This window comes from Epinephelus fuscoguttatus, linkage group LG3, assembly GCF_011397635.1.
Source record: "Epinephelus fuscoguttatus linkage group LG3, E.fuscoguttatus.final_Chr_v1".
In the NCBI taxonomy this organism is placed as follows: Eukaryota; Metazoa; Chordata; class Actinopteri; order Perciformes; family Serranidae; genus Epinephelus; species Epinephelus fuscoguttatus.
The window spans coordinates 29,174,838-29,188,817 of NC_064754.1; the positions used below are offsets into that span (position 1 = coordinate 29,174,838).

A 13,980-nucleotide genomic window follows, 5' to 3' on the forward strand; every position below is an offset into this window, starting at 1 on the left:
GTGTTTTTAGCTGATGATGCAATTGTGCTTGTGAACCAACGAAACGTTTTTCTGTCTGCCCCACTGGTGTTGCTGTGGTCGACAACTTTTAGTACTGTTGTCAGAGTTGCAAGCAGGGTTTGTGTTTCATCCGCAAACCGAACGCTTGCCTATGATGTATCTGTTGTGTTTGGCAAAAGCAGTGGAGGCTACTGAATCGACCTGTGATGTTGATGCTCAATAATGATGCCAAAGCCCATCTGATGTCACCGCAACCCACTTAGATGTGGTCAGCTGTGTTTGGGCCTGACTCCAGAGATGGCCCATCTCTGGTGTGACTGTGCACATTTAAACTCACAAAGAAAATGAGCATCAATAAGACATGGTTTGACAGTAAGAGGTGCCAACAGAAACACCCAAATACTTTGCATGTAGTCTGACTCACTGGATGTAGACTGTGGGTATAAGCCTGCCAATGACTAGCTATTTTATCTGGTATTCTCCCCTTCTGTTACCTTTGAGCTACCATTTTGCGATCCTGGGCTTGGCACTGTTGAGGACAACTGAGATTGGTTTAGAGAAATACAAACAACCCAGAGTGTTTTGTACTCTTCTACCAGAATGATGACAGGAGCTTTCAGACCTTTCTTGAGCACTGACACAGTGCTGTGGAGATAGGTCCGGATACAAGAGACTACTCTGTCATTACTGGCCCATGTAACAAGGGTTTATCAGTATTATTAGAATCATAGAAAAACATTTGTACAATGTCAGTTTATTTAGCTTTAAAGCACATTTCTGGCCTTTTGTCTTGTTATCAGCAGATAAACCTACAATCAGGCAAACCTATGATTTATGCAAAACAAAAGGTTGGGACAGCCAAAAAGATTTCCATGTCACTAAGAAAACAAGGCCAAGATTTGCATCTCGCTCGCTCATTTTGTAGCTCAGCTTCATCACTCAAGCGTTGAGGAATTGTCTTCCACTACTGGTTTGAAAAATCCTTCTCAGTATCTTTCATCACAGCCAATGTGCAGCCTATAACCTCTGAGCATTTTCACGTTGTGTATTTATCTTGAAGAAGCTGTTGATACAATGATGTTTTCATCATATTTCACAAGAGGGCGTGCTGTTAACAAAACCACCATCTTTCACATGCCAACAATGACAACACAAGCCTGTAGCTACCACACTCATGTCATTTGATTCCCAAACCCGTAAACAACCAACAGCGCATGCAGTGTATTATGGACTGTGTTTATGCTCATGCATCTGTGCGGTCCATCCAGCTGTTCCTCAGCATCCAGCAGTAATGTCATTACTAGAGCAGGAGGGGGGAGGTGGAGGAGGAGGGTGAATGAAAATGGCATGGATCCCATTGAAGCCTCCACTCCTCCCTCCCTCCCTCCCCCTGGGGATTGGTGAGGCAGCACTCCCCTTGACCGTGTCACAGCTCGCCCAGTAGCTCAGCAGCTGTCCTCTCCCCCAGTGAATTGGCAGCCAGGGCTGCTGGTGTGGGGGTTGACGTCTTTGTCCAGGATGTGACTTTGCTCTCTCCCTACTTTTCTTGCTTCCTGCTTTGACAGATACCTCTTTCCTGCTCTGCAAAGGAGTGACATGATGTTTATATATAGATCAAACAAAGCAAACATGAATAATAATCTGCTGTGGCTCCAAAAATACAGCCTGAGTGCGCGCAAAGGAGGGACATGGTGATTGAGGTTGCATCATCTTTTCTTTTGCTGACCACAACTGCACACAAATGGCTTTGTTTCGTGGTTGTCAGGACATCAGCCGTGCGCATGTTGCTGGCCGGGGCCTCCCTCGACTTTGCTGCAAATGTCTCTCTCCTCTCTCCTCTTTCCCTCTCACATATACATGCACCGGGGTGTGCGCACACAGACACACAGACACACACACACACACACACACACACACACACATCAGCATGCTTGCAGGCGCCCTATTCGTCAGTGTCGGGCTCATTCTGCCTTCCTTCTGCCTACAGATTGGAGGACAGAGGTAGCGAGGGAGGGCTGAGGGAGAGGAGAGTTGCGAGGCAAAACGGCTGGTCACATGAGCACAGATCTGTTTACAAACCCAAGGCAGAGCAGGAGCAGGAGCAGGAGCAAGAGGAGGAAGGGGAAAGGCGAATTCGCAGGCTCTCTCTGAGCACCATTATGGATTGAAAGAGGAAGAGGGGAAAGCCTGCCATGACAAAGCCAGCTGGAGGTGGGAGAGTCTGAACACGACACACGCAGACACACTCCTTCACACATACACACACACACACACACACTGCCTTTTGTCTGTTTTTTTTTTTCTCAATTGAAGGAGCAGATGGTTAGAGGGAGAGTAGGATCCCCCCCTACGCACACACACACATGCACTAACTGACACACAAACACACCCTCACCAGCAGAAACAGCAAACCCAGCTATAGAGGAGTGTTGTTGACTGCATGGAGCTGTCCTCACTTTGTTTGGGCTCTGGTGGACGCACATCTCTGCCTCTTATACTGAGGAGGAATACCCACTGCAAGATCAGAGGACTGGAGGAGGAGACAACAGAGGAGAAGGGGATGAGACTTGTGAAAATCCTCTGTTAAAAAAAGCAGCTTTGGGAGGAAGACAAAGCACAGACTAATGCCAGATAATTACCTTCACTGGACGAGGACTGTCATTTTGAGCGGTGGATGTCACTGAATTTGGCGAGGGGGACGACACTGCAGACGCAGAGTGAAGTCAAGGAGGCCCCCTTTTTCTGCTGGAAATGTAAGTATTTCCTGTTACCAAGCAGCCTGTGTTGTTTGTGACATTTTGGACTTGAGTGAGATGCAGCTCCTCACAATAACAACTCCTGAATAACACATGGTGTGAAGCAGCTGAAAAACAATCATTTCTTGTCAACAAGATTTCTTTGTTTCTTCCCCTCTCTCTCTCTCTCTCTCTCCCTCCCTTGATGACATCATTCTCACTGGGATCCAGGAGCACATGATGTCTTCAGTCCTGGTCCAAACCCCAGTCCCAAATCTCCCAATCTTTACACGGAGTGGTTAATCCAGATTTGGGAATGCTGGGCTGCACAGACTGCTGAGCCACACGAAACCGCACCCTCGAGGATTTGTGGAATCTGAGCAAATCTGAAGATCTTGATGGTTGTTTTTGGGGGAGCTGACACAACCCAACAAAGGAGAGACCCAGCTCAGAGAGACTGAATCCAGGCTCCACACAAATCCAGTGTCCGGAGCTCCTGCCCACGAGTTTGGCTCCCCTCCAGCCTCCTCCTGACAGGGCCTGAATTTACTGCTGCTGTCCTGGGAGTCAAATTTCATGCAACCATTCCAATGGTGTAACGGTAAGTGAGTGGCTTTCTCTGCCGTCTGCCAAATACACAGGAGGTGGTGGCACGTGTGTTTACTTGTATCTCATAAACTTAGTCGCTGGCTGCTGGCTTATGGGATCCACATAATGGCATGTCAAATGGTAGATTACTGAGAGAGAGCGAAGGCCTCGGTAGAAAATCCATATAATTCAAGGTCATGTTTGTTTGACAGCCGTGACAGCTGAACTTATTCTCTAACGTGACTCCTGTTTTGTTACTGTGTACTGATTTTGCAGTAATAATCATGTCTCTCATTATGCTACCCGAGGTCTCCCCTACACTAAGTACCCCTTGTAAATCCCCCAACCACCCAGCCATGTCAAATTATCCACCCCATACCCCCCACAGTGTGCAAGCTGTACCCATTCATTCACCCTAAAAGAGAGACACATGGACATTTACAGGCTGGCAAAGAACATCCTTGATGCAAATTAATAGGAACACATGTGGCCTGTGGAAGTGGGGCTTCCTCTGCTATTGTTTTACCAAATGGTCCTTTAGTCCCCAGAGTTCAATCTGTTTAATATACCCCACCCCCTGCCACCTGCAACACACACACACACACACACACACACACACACACACGCTTCAGACAGACACCACACGCCTCTACCCATCCATCCCCCAGAGCTGTCACACACACACACACACACACACACACACACACACACACACACACACACACACACACACACCACCAGTCACCTCTATAGAGTCTGTGGAACAGATGGTAGTGTGGCGGAAGTGGTGTCTGTCCTCCATGTTTGTCTTGTTCACAGCCAATTAACGCGCAGTCCTATGAGCGCCTCAGTTGCCACCACAGTGCCAGCCACAGCTCCCCTGGGCGCACCTGCATCCAGACAAACACATTACATTGAGCGCCTCACATAATATTTTATAAAACCCTTGATTGTGTGGAGACAAGCCAGAGTGCCACATACTCACTGTCAAGCAAACATATGGTGACGTTTTTGAGTCTGTTGGCAGCCAGAGACTCAAAACCTGTGATGGTACTTACAATTTATTTTCTAGTTAATGAACAAACAATGATCTCCTAATTCTCGGCAGTGATTCCTTTTTTTTCTTCAGTGTACATTAAATGCAAATAAAAATCATGGCTAACTTTTTTCTTGACAAAGGAAAATGATTTTCACACATCTCAAGAGCTAACATGCTCTCTGACCTCACAACAGTGCAACTGTCTGTACAAATTCCAACATCTAAAGCGGTGACATTCAAGTTCTGGCCTGTAAGGATGCTGGGTGGCCCACCTGCGATTTCCTAATTCACAATAAAAATAGATTCAGTCACACTCTGCCAGTGCATATGTAGAATCAAAATAGAGCTTATTTATGCAAAAAAAAAGTGCAGGCAGAGGATCCCCCACACCCACGACAGAGGTCGAGGTTAATTATTTATATATTTATTACTATTGTTAATTAACTGGCCCCCAGCTTCCTGTCATTTTACAAAAGTACAAGCAAGTAAAGCAAGTTGAGCATCTCTGGTCTAAAGTCTATGCTCCCAATTTAGACTTGCACTGTCAATGCTACAGCTGAACACTGTGGATCTTGGGGAAGTTTTTTTGCCTTTTATGACCGTTTTATTTTAGTAGTTCTGTATTTTGAGAGTGAATATGCCATTTAAAAAACCGAGGCTGTAAACAACTAAAAATACAGAGCCCTATAAATACCGAGGTGTTGATGTTAACTGTCATGATAGTTCAACAGAATGACAGCGACTCCTCCACATTTACACGTGCAGGAAATTAAAGAGGAAGAAGATTTATCAGACGTGCCGAAGCTAACATGTTGGAGTCTTAACCCTACAAGGTAACAGTTTAAGTGTGTGTCAAGTGCGTAATCTATATCTACAAATGTCTTCCTGCCAGGATGCCTGTGTGGTTTGGGTTCTCAGCGCTCTGAACACTACTGCAGCATGACGTCTGACATCTATCACCTCCCGCTCAATGTGTACGTCATTGTGCTGGGCATCGGCCTCTTTGTCTTCATGCTCAGCCTCATCTTCTGCTGCTACCTGTTCAGGTAGGTGGGGGAGGTTTGGGAGGAAGGTGGACTGGGGTGAAAAGCAGGGGAGACAGTGAGGAAGCCAATGAGAAAAGTGGAGAAAAAGCAGGAAGTACAAAAGGAGAAGTGACATTACAGCAAGTGGGTAACACAGTTATAGAGGCAATTTGAACAAGCATTGCAACACAGTGTGCCACAGCAGTGAACTCAAAACTGGCCTTGTAATGAGATCCTAATACTGTCTGTGATGATAGCAGCAATCATGATGAATATTTATGGAGCCTGGCGAAGCTGCCAAAGTTGCTACGCATAGTATATAATTGTTTCAAGAAAAACAACATCAATCTATGCTGGTAGGCTATTTGTGTATATATACATGTGAAATAATACAACAAAAGGAAAGCTATATAATAAAAAAAACAACCAGTGATATAGAAGTAGACTGATAAATAAAACTCACTATATGCCACCTGCACCAACATCAGACAGTGGACAAAGTTAGCGACAAACTAGCTGACTAGCTAGCTAGACCAAAACAGAGCTATAAAGAGAGTGAATATTGGACTCACATTCATCAGGGGGACACAAACCTCAAAATGAATAATGTTGCTGCATATCTGCTGGATTTGTACATAAGAAACGATCATGTTCATCAAATCAACGTCAGAGGGTGATATTAACCTAAAATTGTATTCACAGCTTGTTGCGCTGCCCCCATGTGGCCAAAAAAACAAATAATGCACATGTAAATATCACATTTAATGAACCCTCAACTACAGATTAATGACATGTGTTTATTCTAAAAAAAAATGACACAAAAATAAACAAATATATCATTATCAGATTTTTCCAAAATACTGATGAATATTGGCCTGAAAAGTGTGTAATTAGTCAGGCTTTAGGAGTGATATAAATAAAAATGTAATCAATTGATGTATAAAGGGCTAACAAGTCTTTATAAATGTATATGTGTCACTTCCTCCACAGAAATTAGACTGTGCTGGCTTAAAGACGGTTTCACATTTGACAACATAAATATTCTAAATGGGTCCTTTTGTATATACCAAATCACAATGCTTGTTTACAACAATTTTAGGGTGGAAATGTACATTAAATGATGTGGCTGTGAGCAAACACCTCAGTTGATTAGTTGTTAGTAGGGGTGAGGGAAAAAATCAATACAGCATAGTATCACAATATTTTTGGGTGTCAATATCGTATCATCACACAGTGTCAAGAATCTTCATCTTGAGGGTCGCGGGGGGGGCTGGAGCCTATCCCAGCTGACATCGGGCGAGAGGCAGGGTACACCCTGGACAGGTCGCCAGACTATCACAGGGCTGACACATAGAGACAAACAACCATTCACACTCACATTCACACCTATGGACAATTTAGAGTTATCAATTAACCTAGTCCCCAATCTGCATGTCTTTGGACTGTGGGAGGAAGCCGGAGTACCCGGAGAGAACCCACGCTGGCACGGGGAGAACATGCAAACTCCGCACAGAAGGGCTCCCACGCCCGGGATCGAACCGGCAACCCTGTTGCTGTGAGGCGACAGTGCTAGTGTCAAGAATCTTTTTTTTTTATTATTTAAGTTGTTAACATTACAAATACAAATTAAACTTAAGGTAGCCTACTAGAATAATATAATCAATTGCTTTCTCAGTCCACCAGATGCATTTTGCTGCTGCAAAAAATGGCTGTGAGATGAACAGACTGAAAACTTTATCTTATGAGATAAAACAGATGTTGACAAAGTTTTACTTTGAGGACACAATTCACAGTTGACAAAACATGTAATGATAAATTGCAATCTGTCACAATATATTGTATCGCAATATTCAGCATATTGCAACATATTTAAAACGCAATAATATTGTTTTGTGACTGAAGTATATTAATGATATTGTATCGTGGATCCTCTGGTGATTCCCACCCCTAGTTATTAGCTACCTAAAAAAATCTTTATCAGTCCATGTGTATGTTATATTAAGAATATTTTCGCTGTTTTACTTTGGGGTCACACAGCCCTTTCCGGCGTGAAACTGAAGCCGTTACTTCAAAGCCACCAAACTCCATTTACAGAAATAGTCTCTTTAGAATACAGCAGTTGCTGGTCTCACTGCCTTCATCAGTCAGTGTGTTAGGTAAAGGGGTGAAAATATTTTTAATTACAGTATAACGTACACATAAACTGATGTTGGCTTTTTTACAGTAGGTGGCTAAAATTGAAACATGTTTTGTTGCGGCCTCTTCCACAGCAGTACATTGCTTAGCCTCCATGCCAGTAGACTTGGTTTATCAAAGATGATAGCAAAGCGACACAGTGCATAAAATAAGCACAGTAGAAACATCAGACAGGTCGGACATTTGTGTTTGACTTTATATCTTTACAGTATCGTTACAGTGACCCTGAAAATGACGACAGAAATGATTGAGTTTGTCGATTTCATTTATCTTCGCAATTCAAAACAATTGCCAGTTGTTGAACTGGAGGTCGGTCTACACCCTGTTGGAATGTTTTGCAGTGTATGTGAATGACATCAGTTGACAGGACATAAACATTGACCCAAGCTGTTGCCTAGCAGTGCATTTGAAATGGTCTATATCAGTGGTTCCCAACTGGTGCAGCCACAGGGTCCAGATTTCTCCTTAGTCATTAGTTCAAGGTCCACACAGTTAAGTGTATTCAGTGTCATACTTGTGGTTGGTCACGTCGTTGAGCTAGTTTGCTGTCTCTGTTAAGTAGCTGTCCATTAGTCACTCACTCTACAGCAGGAAACGGCGCTTAAAAATAAAAGCTTTGCGCCAGAAATTAACTGTACTTCGAAATTAAGCGTGACTTATACAAACTTAACAGGTTCACGAGTCACTTGCAGTCCATTCAGAATGGACCCATGACCCACCAGTTGGGAACCACTGGTCTATATGATAACACAAGCTGACTTTTGATAAATAACATGGATGATTTTAAAGTGAAAATAGACAATGTTTTGCTTTAACTTATCAGTCTGAGGTAAATGATTGCACAATTTAATGGCTTAAGAATAAAGACACCATCTGTGTTTAGATTGGTTCCCTATCAGCCTCACTTTCACTGTGCAGTTCTGTCTGCCAGCTGGTATGATCTCCTGGCAAAATGAAGGCTCGATTTGTAGCACAAAGGAAGTGCATCAACGATTGTGCAACCAAAACAGGAAGAGGATAGCACTTTTTTCTACCCAGTCATTATCAGTTGCTGTACCCAGTTATCAAAGAGTAGGCCTATCTGTGTAGGTCTTTTGCCGTTTCTATCCCCAGTAGCTGAAATGGGGGTCAGTGGAACGACAAAATGTAACTGTGGAAACTGAGGTAGTTGTCAAATTGCTTCAACTGAATAAACATGGAGAGGATACATCATGCAATAATTCACAAGAAAGAAGCAAAACCTTTCACCTTTTTGTCTTCCTGGTTAATCATCTTGCATAGGCCTACTTTCAGATTCATCTTCCGAACGCTTGCAGGGTCCCGACCCCCAGTTTGGGAACCACTGACTTAAGCTGTTATGACAGTCACTTGTACCGTACAGATGTTGTTGTCTCTCTGCCTCTCGTAGGTTGAAACAACAGGGGACAAGGGAGCAGTTCAGCTACAATGAGGTATGTCACTGCAGCATATGTCACTATGGTTGAACATGTAACACCAGCTTCTGAGGCAGGTTATAAATACCACCGTAGCATTTCACACCGCTCTACATCTTCAACTGTGAAACCTAACACCGCCCTTAATAGATGACCTTGACTTCATCCATGTGTCCTCATCTGCCCTCTGATTCAAAACCGTTCGTGAGGCCGCAGAGTGGGAAGGCCTGATATGGTGAGCAGGTAGCAGGGTGTCACAGTGTGGCGTGGGGACAGTTGTCGACAATGTTTTCAGCTTCGGGGAAGGTTGAGCTGCAGCTGTCTGTATTATCTATATAACTATTATTTTTTTTACCCCATGCAGCAAACAGAGGCGTACACACCACTCTTGCCATCAGATATTTTTAAGCCAGTCACATCAGGACATTGAATCCATCTGAAGTGTTTGTTTTACACTATAGATTTTCTGCCAGTGTAATAGTGCTGACACATCATTCACATGACACAATATTTCTCTCCTCTTTTTACCAACTGTAGGTGGTGCTGAAGGGAGCAAGCAAGAAATTGAGCCTTCTAGGAGTAAGTCATTCTCTCTGCAAAAACCTTTACACGATATTTGGTCTCAACATATGTCGTTATGATCTGTGTGAGCTGCGCACACGTCATATTGCCCACCCTGCTTCCGTGCCAGCTCTGATGACCCATTATGAGCTGGGAGGGTTCGGCTGGTTAACTCAATCAATCTCTCCTCTCAGATGTGATTAACATGCTGCACACACTCAGAGGAGATGTCCTCAAAAGATCTTGTATTTCAAATGCAGCCCTTTAAACAAAATGTCAGTGTGGCTGCTTGGCTCTGCGCTTGTAGCAGAATTTAGGACTCCAGGAATAACTGCACTCATTCAAAATGCATTATGAAAAGATCTCTTCTCTGTCTCTTGTGATTCCTGAAAAGATTGCTTTTCCAAGTTCTTTCTTTTTTCTCCCCCAAGGCTGCGGTGGTTAGGGGTCATTTTCGTTTTCAATTTAAAGTCTCAATCTCCGTCTTTGTTCAAGGGAAGGTTGAAATAGTCCTGTTACTAGGAAACGTAAAGTAAAAGCATTATTTCAAACGCACAAGCTTATACTTGTGTTAGGCTGAAAATCTAGGTCAGATTAAATTAATTCACTGCTCAAATTTATCTCATTTACAAATGGCAGTGTTCTTGGCTGTGATGAGATACAGGCCTACTGTTGAATAGAGATGGAGGAAAAAAAATTAAACACATGTAAACTAACCTTGCCTCTATTTTTGTTCTTGCAGCAAACCTGTGCGGTGTGTCTGGAAGAATTCAGGACCAGAGATGAACTGGGAGTGTGCCCGTGCTCACATGCATTTCACAAGAAGTGAGTGTTATTAAACTGGAAATTGTAGACAAGCAGCTATAAACATACTTGACTCAAGTTTGGGAAATACGCTTATTCGCTTTCTGGCCGAGAGTTAGATGAGAAAGAAAGATGCCATTCTCATATCTGTATGACAGTGAAGCTCCAGCCAGTAAATCAAATTTAAAATAAAGTTTTATGCTTGAACGTATTATTATGAAGTAAATGTTGCTTGCACAGTGTAATGGCTGTAGAGTAATGACACCAGCAGTTTTCAGATTGGTTCCTTATAAACCTCACTTTCATTATGCAATCCTGTCTGCAACCAGTTATGATCTCAGGAAAATGAAGGCTTGATTCATGGCACAAAGGAAGTGTGTCAACCATTATGAAAACAGAGAAAGGATAGTGCTTTTGTTTTCTGTGGTAGTTATCGGTGGCTATCCCCAGATACCAAAGAGTATGAGTGTAAGGTCTTTGCAGTTACTAATAGCAGCTTAAATAGCAGGAGTGGAACACCCGAAGTAAATGTGGATACTGTGGTAGCTGCGAGGCTCTGACGAAAACGGAAAGTGATTTGGTTGTTTTTGTGAAAGCCAATAATAATACCACCTGAAAAATGCTAGGGGACAAAAAGTCTTACTACTTTAATGATTAGCTTAGCTTAGCATAAAGACTGGACAAGGCAAAACAGCTAGCCTCCCTGAAGCCTTCACTGGTTGCCTGGCAACCTCACAGTGACAAGACTCCAAGAAATGGCTCAGCACATAACCCTAGCCCCTGTAAACCCATAACTTGTCAATTTACACCTATGAATTTTCAGGACTAAACAAATGGTCAAACTGCACTTGTATAGCGCCTCTCTAGTCATCTGACCACTCAGTGCTTTTTACACTACGAGTCACATTCACCCATTCACACACACATTCACACACTGGCGGCCAAGGCTACCATACAAGGTGCCACCTGCTTCTCGGTTTTGAACACACTCACACACTGATGGAATAGCCATCAGGAGCAGTTTGGGGTTCAGTATCTTGCTCAAGGGTACTTCGACATGTAGGTTGGAGGAGCCGGGGATCGAACCACTGATCTTTCAATTAGTGGACGACCCGCTCTACCTCTGAGCCCTAGCAAGGTATAATATGTTATTAGTGAGCTTTAGAGATGCTGGTAGGTGGATTTTGTCAAGAGGCAACCTCCGAGGCTGAAAAATGAAGCCAATGCGCAAGTGCCAAAAACTGTAGTTAACTAAATGGCCACTTGAGGCAGACTCCAAAATAATCAATCCCCACAGACCTCCATGTTAAAAGCAGAAATAAATATGTTTACAGCCTGGTACAAGAAACAGTTTTGGTCTTGAGGCCACTAACAATAGTGTTCTCGGTTTTTTTAGTCAGATGCACCCATCACTCTTCCACAGCTCCAAATATGGTCACTTCTGGCTCCAGAATAACCAAGATAGCCACGGCCAAAATGCTGAACTCAAGGCTTTAAAACGGCATCAACAAACCATGGGGTGATGTCACAGTAGCTACATCTATTATTTAGCTAAGCTAGCTGTTGGCTGCATCGATAGCTTGACGTACACACTTGAGAGTGGTATCAATAGTCATAGTGGGGCGAAAAGTGGGACTGATTACACAGGGCCCCAGCTGAAAAGGGCCCTCAACAAGCCTGGAATGAAATGTTTGGTTTTGTTTGCTATTTTCTTTCTAAGCAATTAATGCCATAACTAAATGAAAATTGGCTGAATAAATTGTTAAAAAGACTAAAATTTGTATAAAAAAAATAGTGGAAGCTCTCTGAGGCCCTGCTCATCCCTTAAAAGTGCATAATGGTTTAGTCCGCCCCTGCACTAGGATTCGTCTCAAAATGCAGCTAGAGTTTATCAAAAGTCAAAAGTTGCATGAGGGAGACATGGATCAAAAGAGTAAGGGCAGGGGGGGCCACAGAGACTGCTGATGCTTGGGGCCCAGAATTTGGTGCTATGCATTTATGGGAAAAAAGCGGATAGGTGTATTTCCCAAAATGTCTTACTACTCCTTTATGCTGAATGGGACAAAGCAGTATTTTTTTTTATCTTAATAAAAAAAGAACCAATAACTGTAAAAAAAAAAAACAATAAAAAAAAAAAAAATATATATATATATATAATATATATAATATATATATATATATATATATATATATATAGTTAGCGTTACATGAACAAGCGTAAAGTAAAATGTAGTGGAAAAGATCTTCATTGCTAACTTAATTGCAGAAAATATGGATTTAGTGATGGGATAAAAAGCTGAGCTGCATTTTCTAGCTCTATTTGAAGGTTTAAAAAGTGTACCTCAGTATTATGTCATTGATTTTTCCTTCTAGTCCCATACTAAAATAAAAACATGAAAGCAAAACCCAACAAGCTACCAGACTTCACACTCTCATGTTGGACTAAACCACCAAAACATTAGTTATGGGTTCCCCTGTGATTCACACTATAAAAATGCAAGTTGCTCCTGGTAAACTAGATTCTGTTGTCATTATTTAAACTGTTACTGATTCTGTCCTGTCAGGTGCCTGCTTAAGTGGCTGGAGATCCGCAGCGTGTGCCCCATGTGTAACAAACCCATCCTCCGGCTCCACACAGACGCTCCCCAGGGTGCCGAGGGGCCAATGGATCCAGAGGAGGTGTGAGGGAGCTGGACAAGAGGAAACCGGACTCCCCTTACAGAAAACACACACATTAAATACACTAGGGATGATGGACAGCGGTCATCTTAAAGACATCTCACAGGAAATGTTGATAATGATCCCAAGTGGCCGCCCTGCTGCTGACCTATGAGCAATATGCCTCGATGGGAATTGGATACTGACAGCACCAAAACGATTTGGTCAGATGAGTCAGGGAGTGGGTGGATGAATAGGATCTTTTCATACAAAAAATGCTCCTAGTTCTACTTCCATATTGCACTGTTCACCAAAAAAGAAAAACATGACAGGAAAAGGAGCCACATTAGAGAGCAGGATATCATTGCCACTGTCACTGGACGACTAGTGCAGCACTGCCAGAGACAAACACTACAGGCATTGAGCAGGACATCAGAGTACAGGATCAGTATGGATACCTCTAATATCTCAGGGGTGTTACCAATACAGCCAGCACAAACCATGTCAGTCACCCTATAACCCTGTGCCACACATGCATCTTCAATACTGCCAATGTAGGTGAAATGCTCCAGCAGTCAGAGGTAGCCACCACCTCCGTCTGAAACCAAGACCAGCGGGATTACAACCATGACGATTTAAGTAGACAATATTGTTACCGATTGTGTCCCATGCCCTTTCCTTTTAAAAAGAGACTGATAGAAAACTAGTCTTGCCTGTATGTATTGTACGTAAACATGTCCCTATATATTGTTATTTTGTATTTGTTGCTTTTAAATAAAACGTCACGTAATGTATTGTAATTGTGTTGGATTTATTGAAAGGCTGGCTCCCACACAAGTGTGAAGAGATTTCATGAATCCATTTGAATAATAGTCACAACATTAATTATTCTCTTCAGAGCTTGTTCTCATACAAAACTGACTAAAATGAAATGTTAAACA

At 42.9% G+C, this 13,980-nt stretch overlaps 1 protein-coding gene across 1 annotated transcript; it reads left to right on the forward strand.

Moving 5' to 3' along the window:
* The first annotated feature begins 1,744 nt into the window (after nucleotides 1-1,744).
* zgc:175214 (uncharacterized protein LOC557610 homolog) lies at nucleotides 1,745-13,813 on the forward strand. The gene is made up of 7 exons (XM_049570938.1): nucleotides 1,745-2,753; nucleotides 2,967-3,336; nucleotides 5,255-5,408; nucleotides 8,992-9,034; nucleotides 9,554-9,595; nucleotides 10,320-10,402; nucleotides 12,946-13,813. Exons 2-7 carry the CDS (start codon nucleotides 3,312-3,314, stop codon nucleotides 13,064-13,066), a joined length of 468 nt encoding a protein of 155 aa, XP_049426895.1. The 5' UTR covers nucleotides 1,745-2,753; nucleotides 2,967-3,311; the 3' UTR covers nucleotides 13,067-13,813.
* Nucleotides 13,814-13,980: the final 167 nt, after the last annotated feature.

Excerpts from the sequence above, each read along its gene's own strand:
- zgc:175214 (XM_049570938.1), top strand. The coding sequence starts at position 3,312 with ATGCAACCATTCCAATGGTGTAACG. Across the intron at positions 3,337-5,254 it reads ACCATTCCAATGGTGTAACG|GATGCCTGTGTGGTTTGGGT; the intron begins GTAAGTGAGTGG and ends TCTTCCTGCCAG. Across the intron at positions 5,409-8,991 it reads TTCTGCTGCTACCTGTTCAG|GTTGAAACAACAGGGGACAA; the intron begins GTAGGTGGGGGA and ends TGCCTCTCGTAG.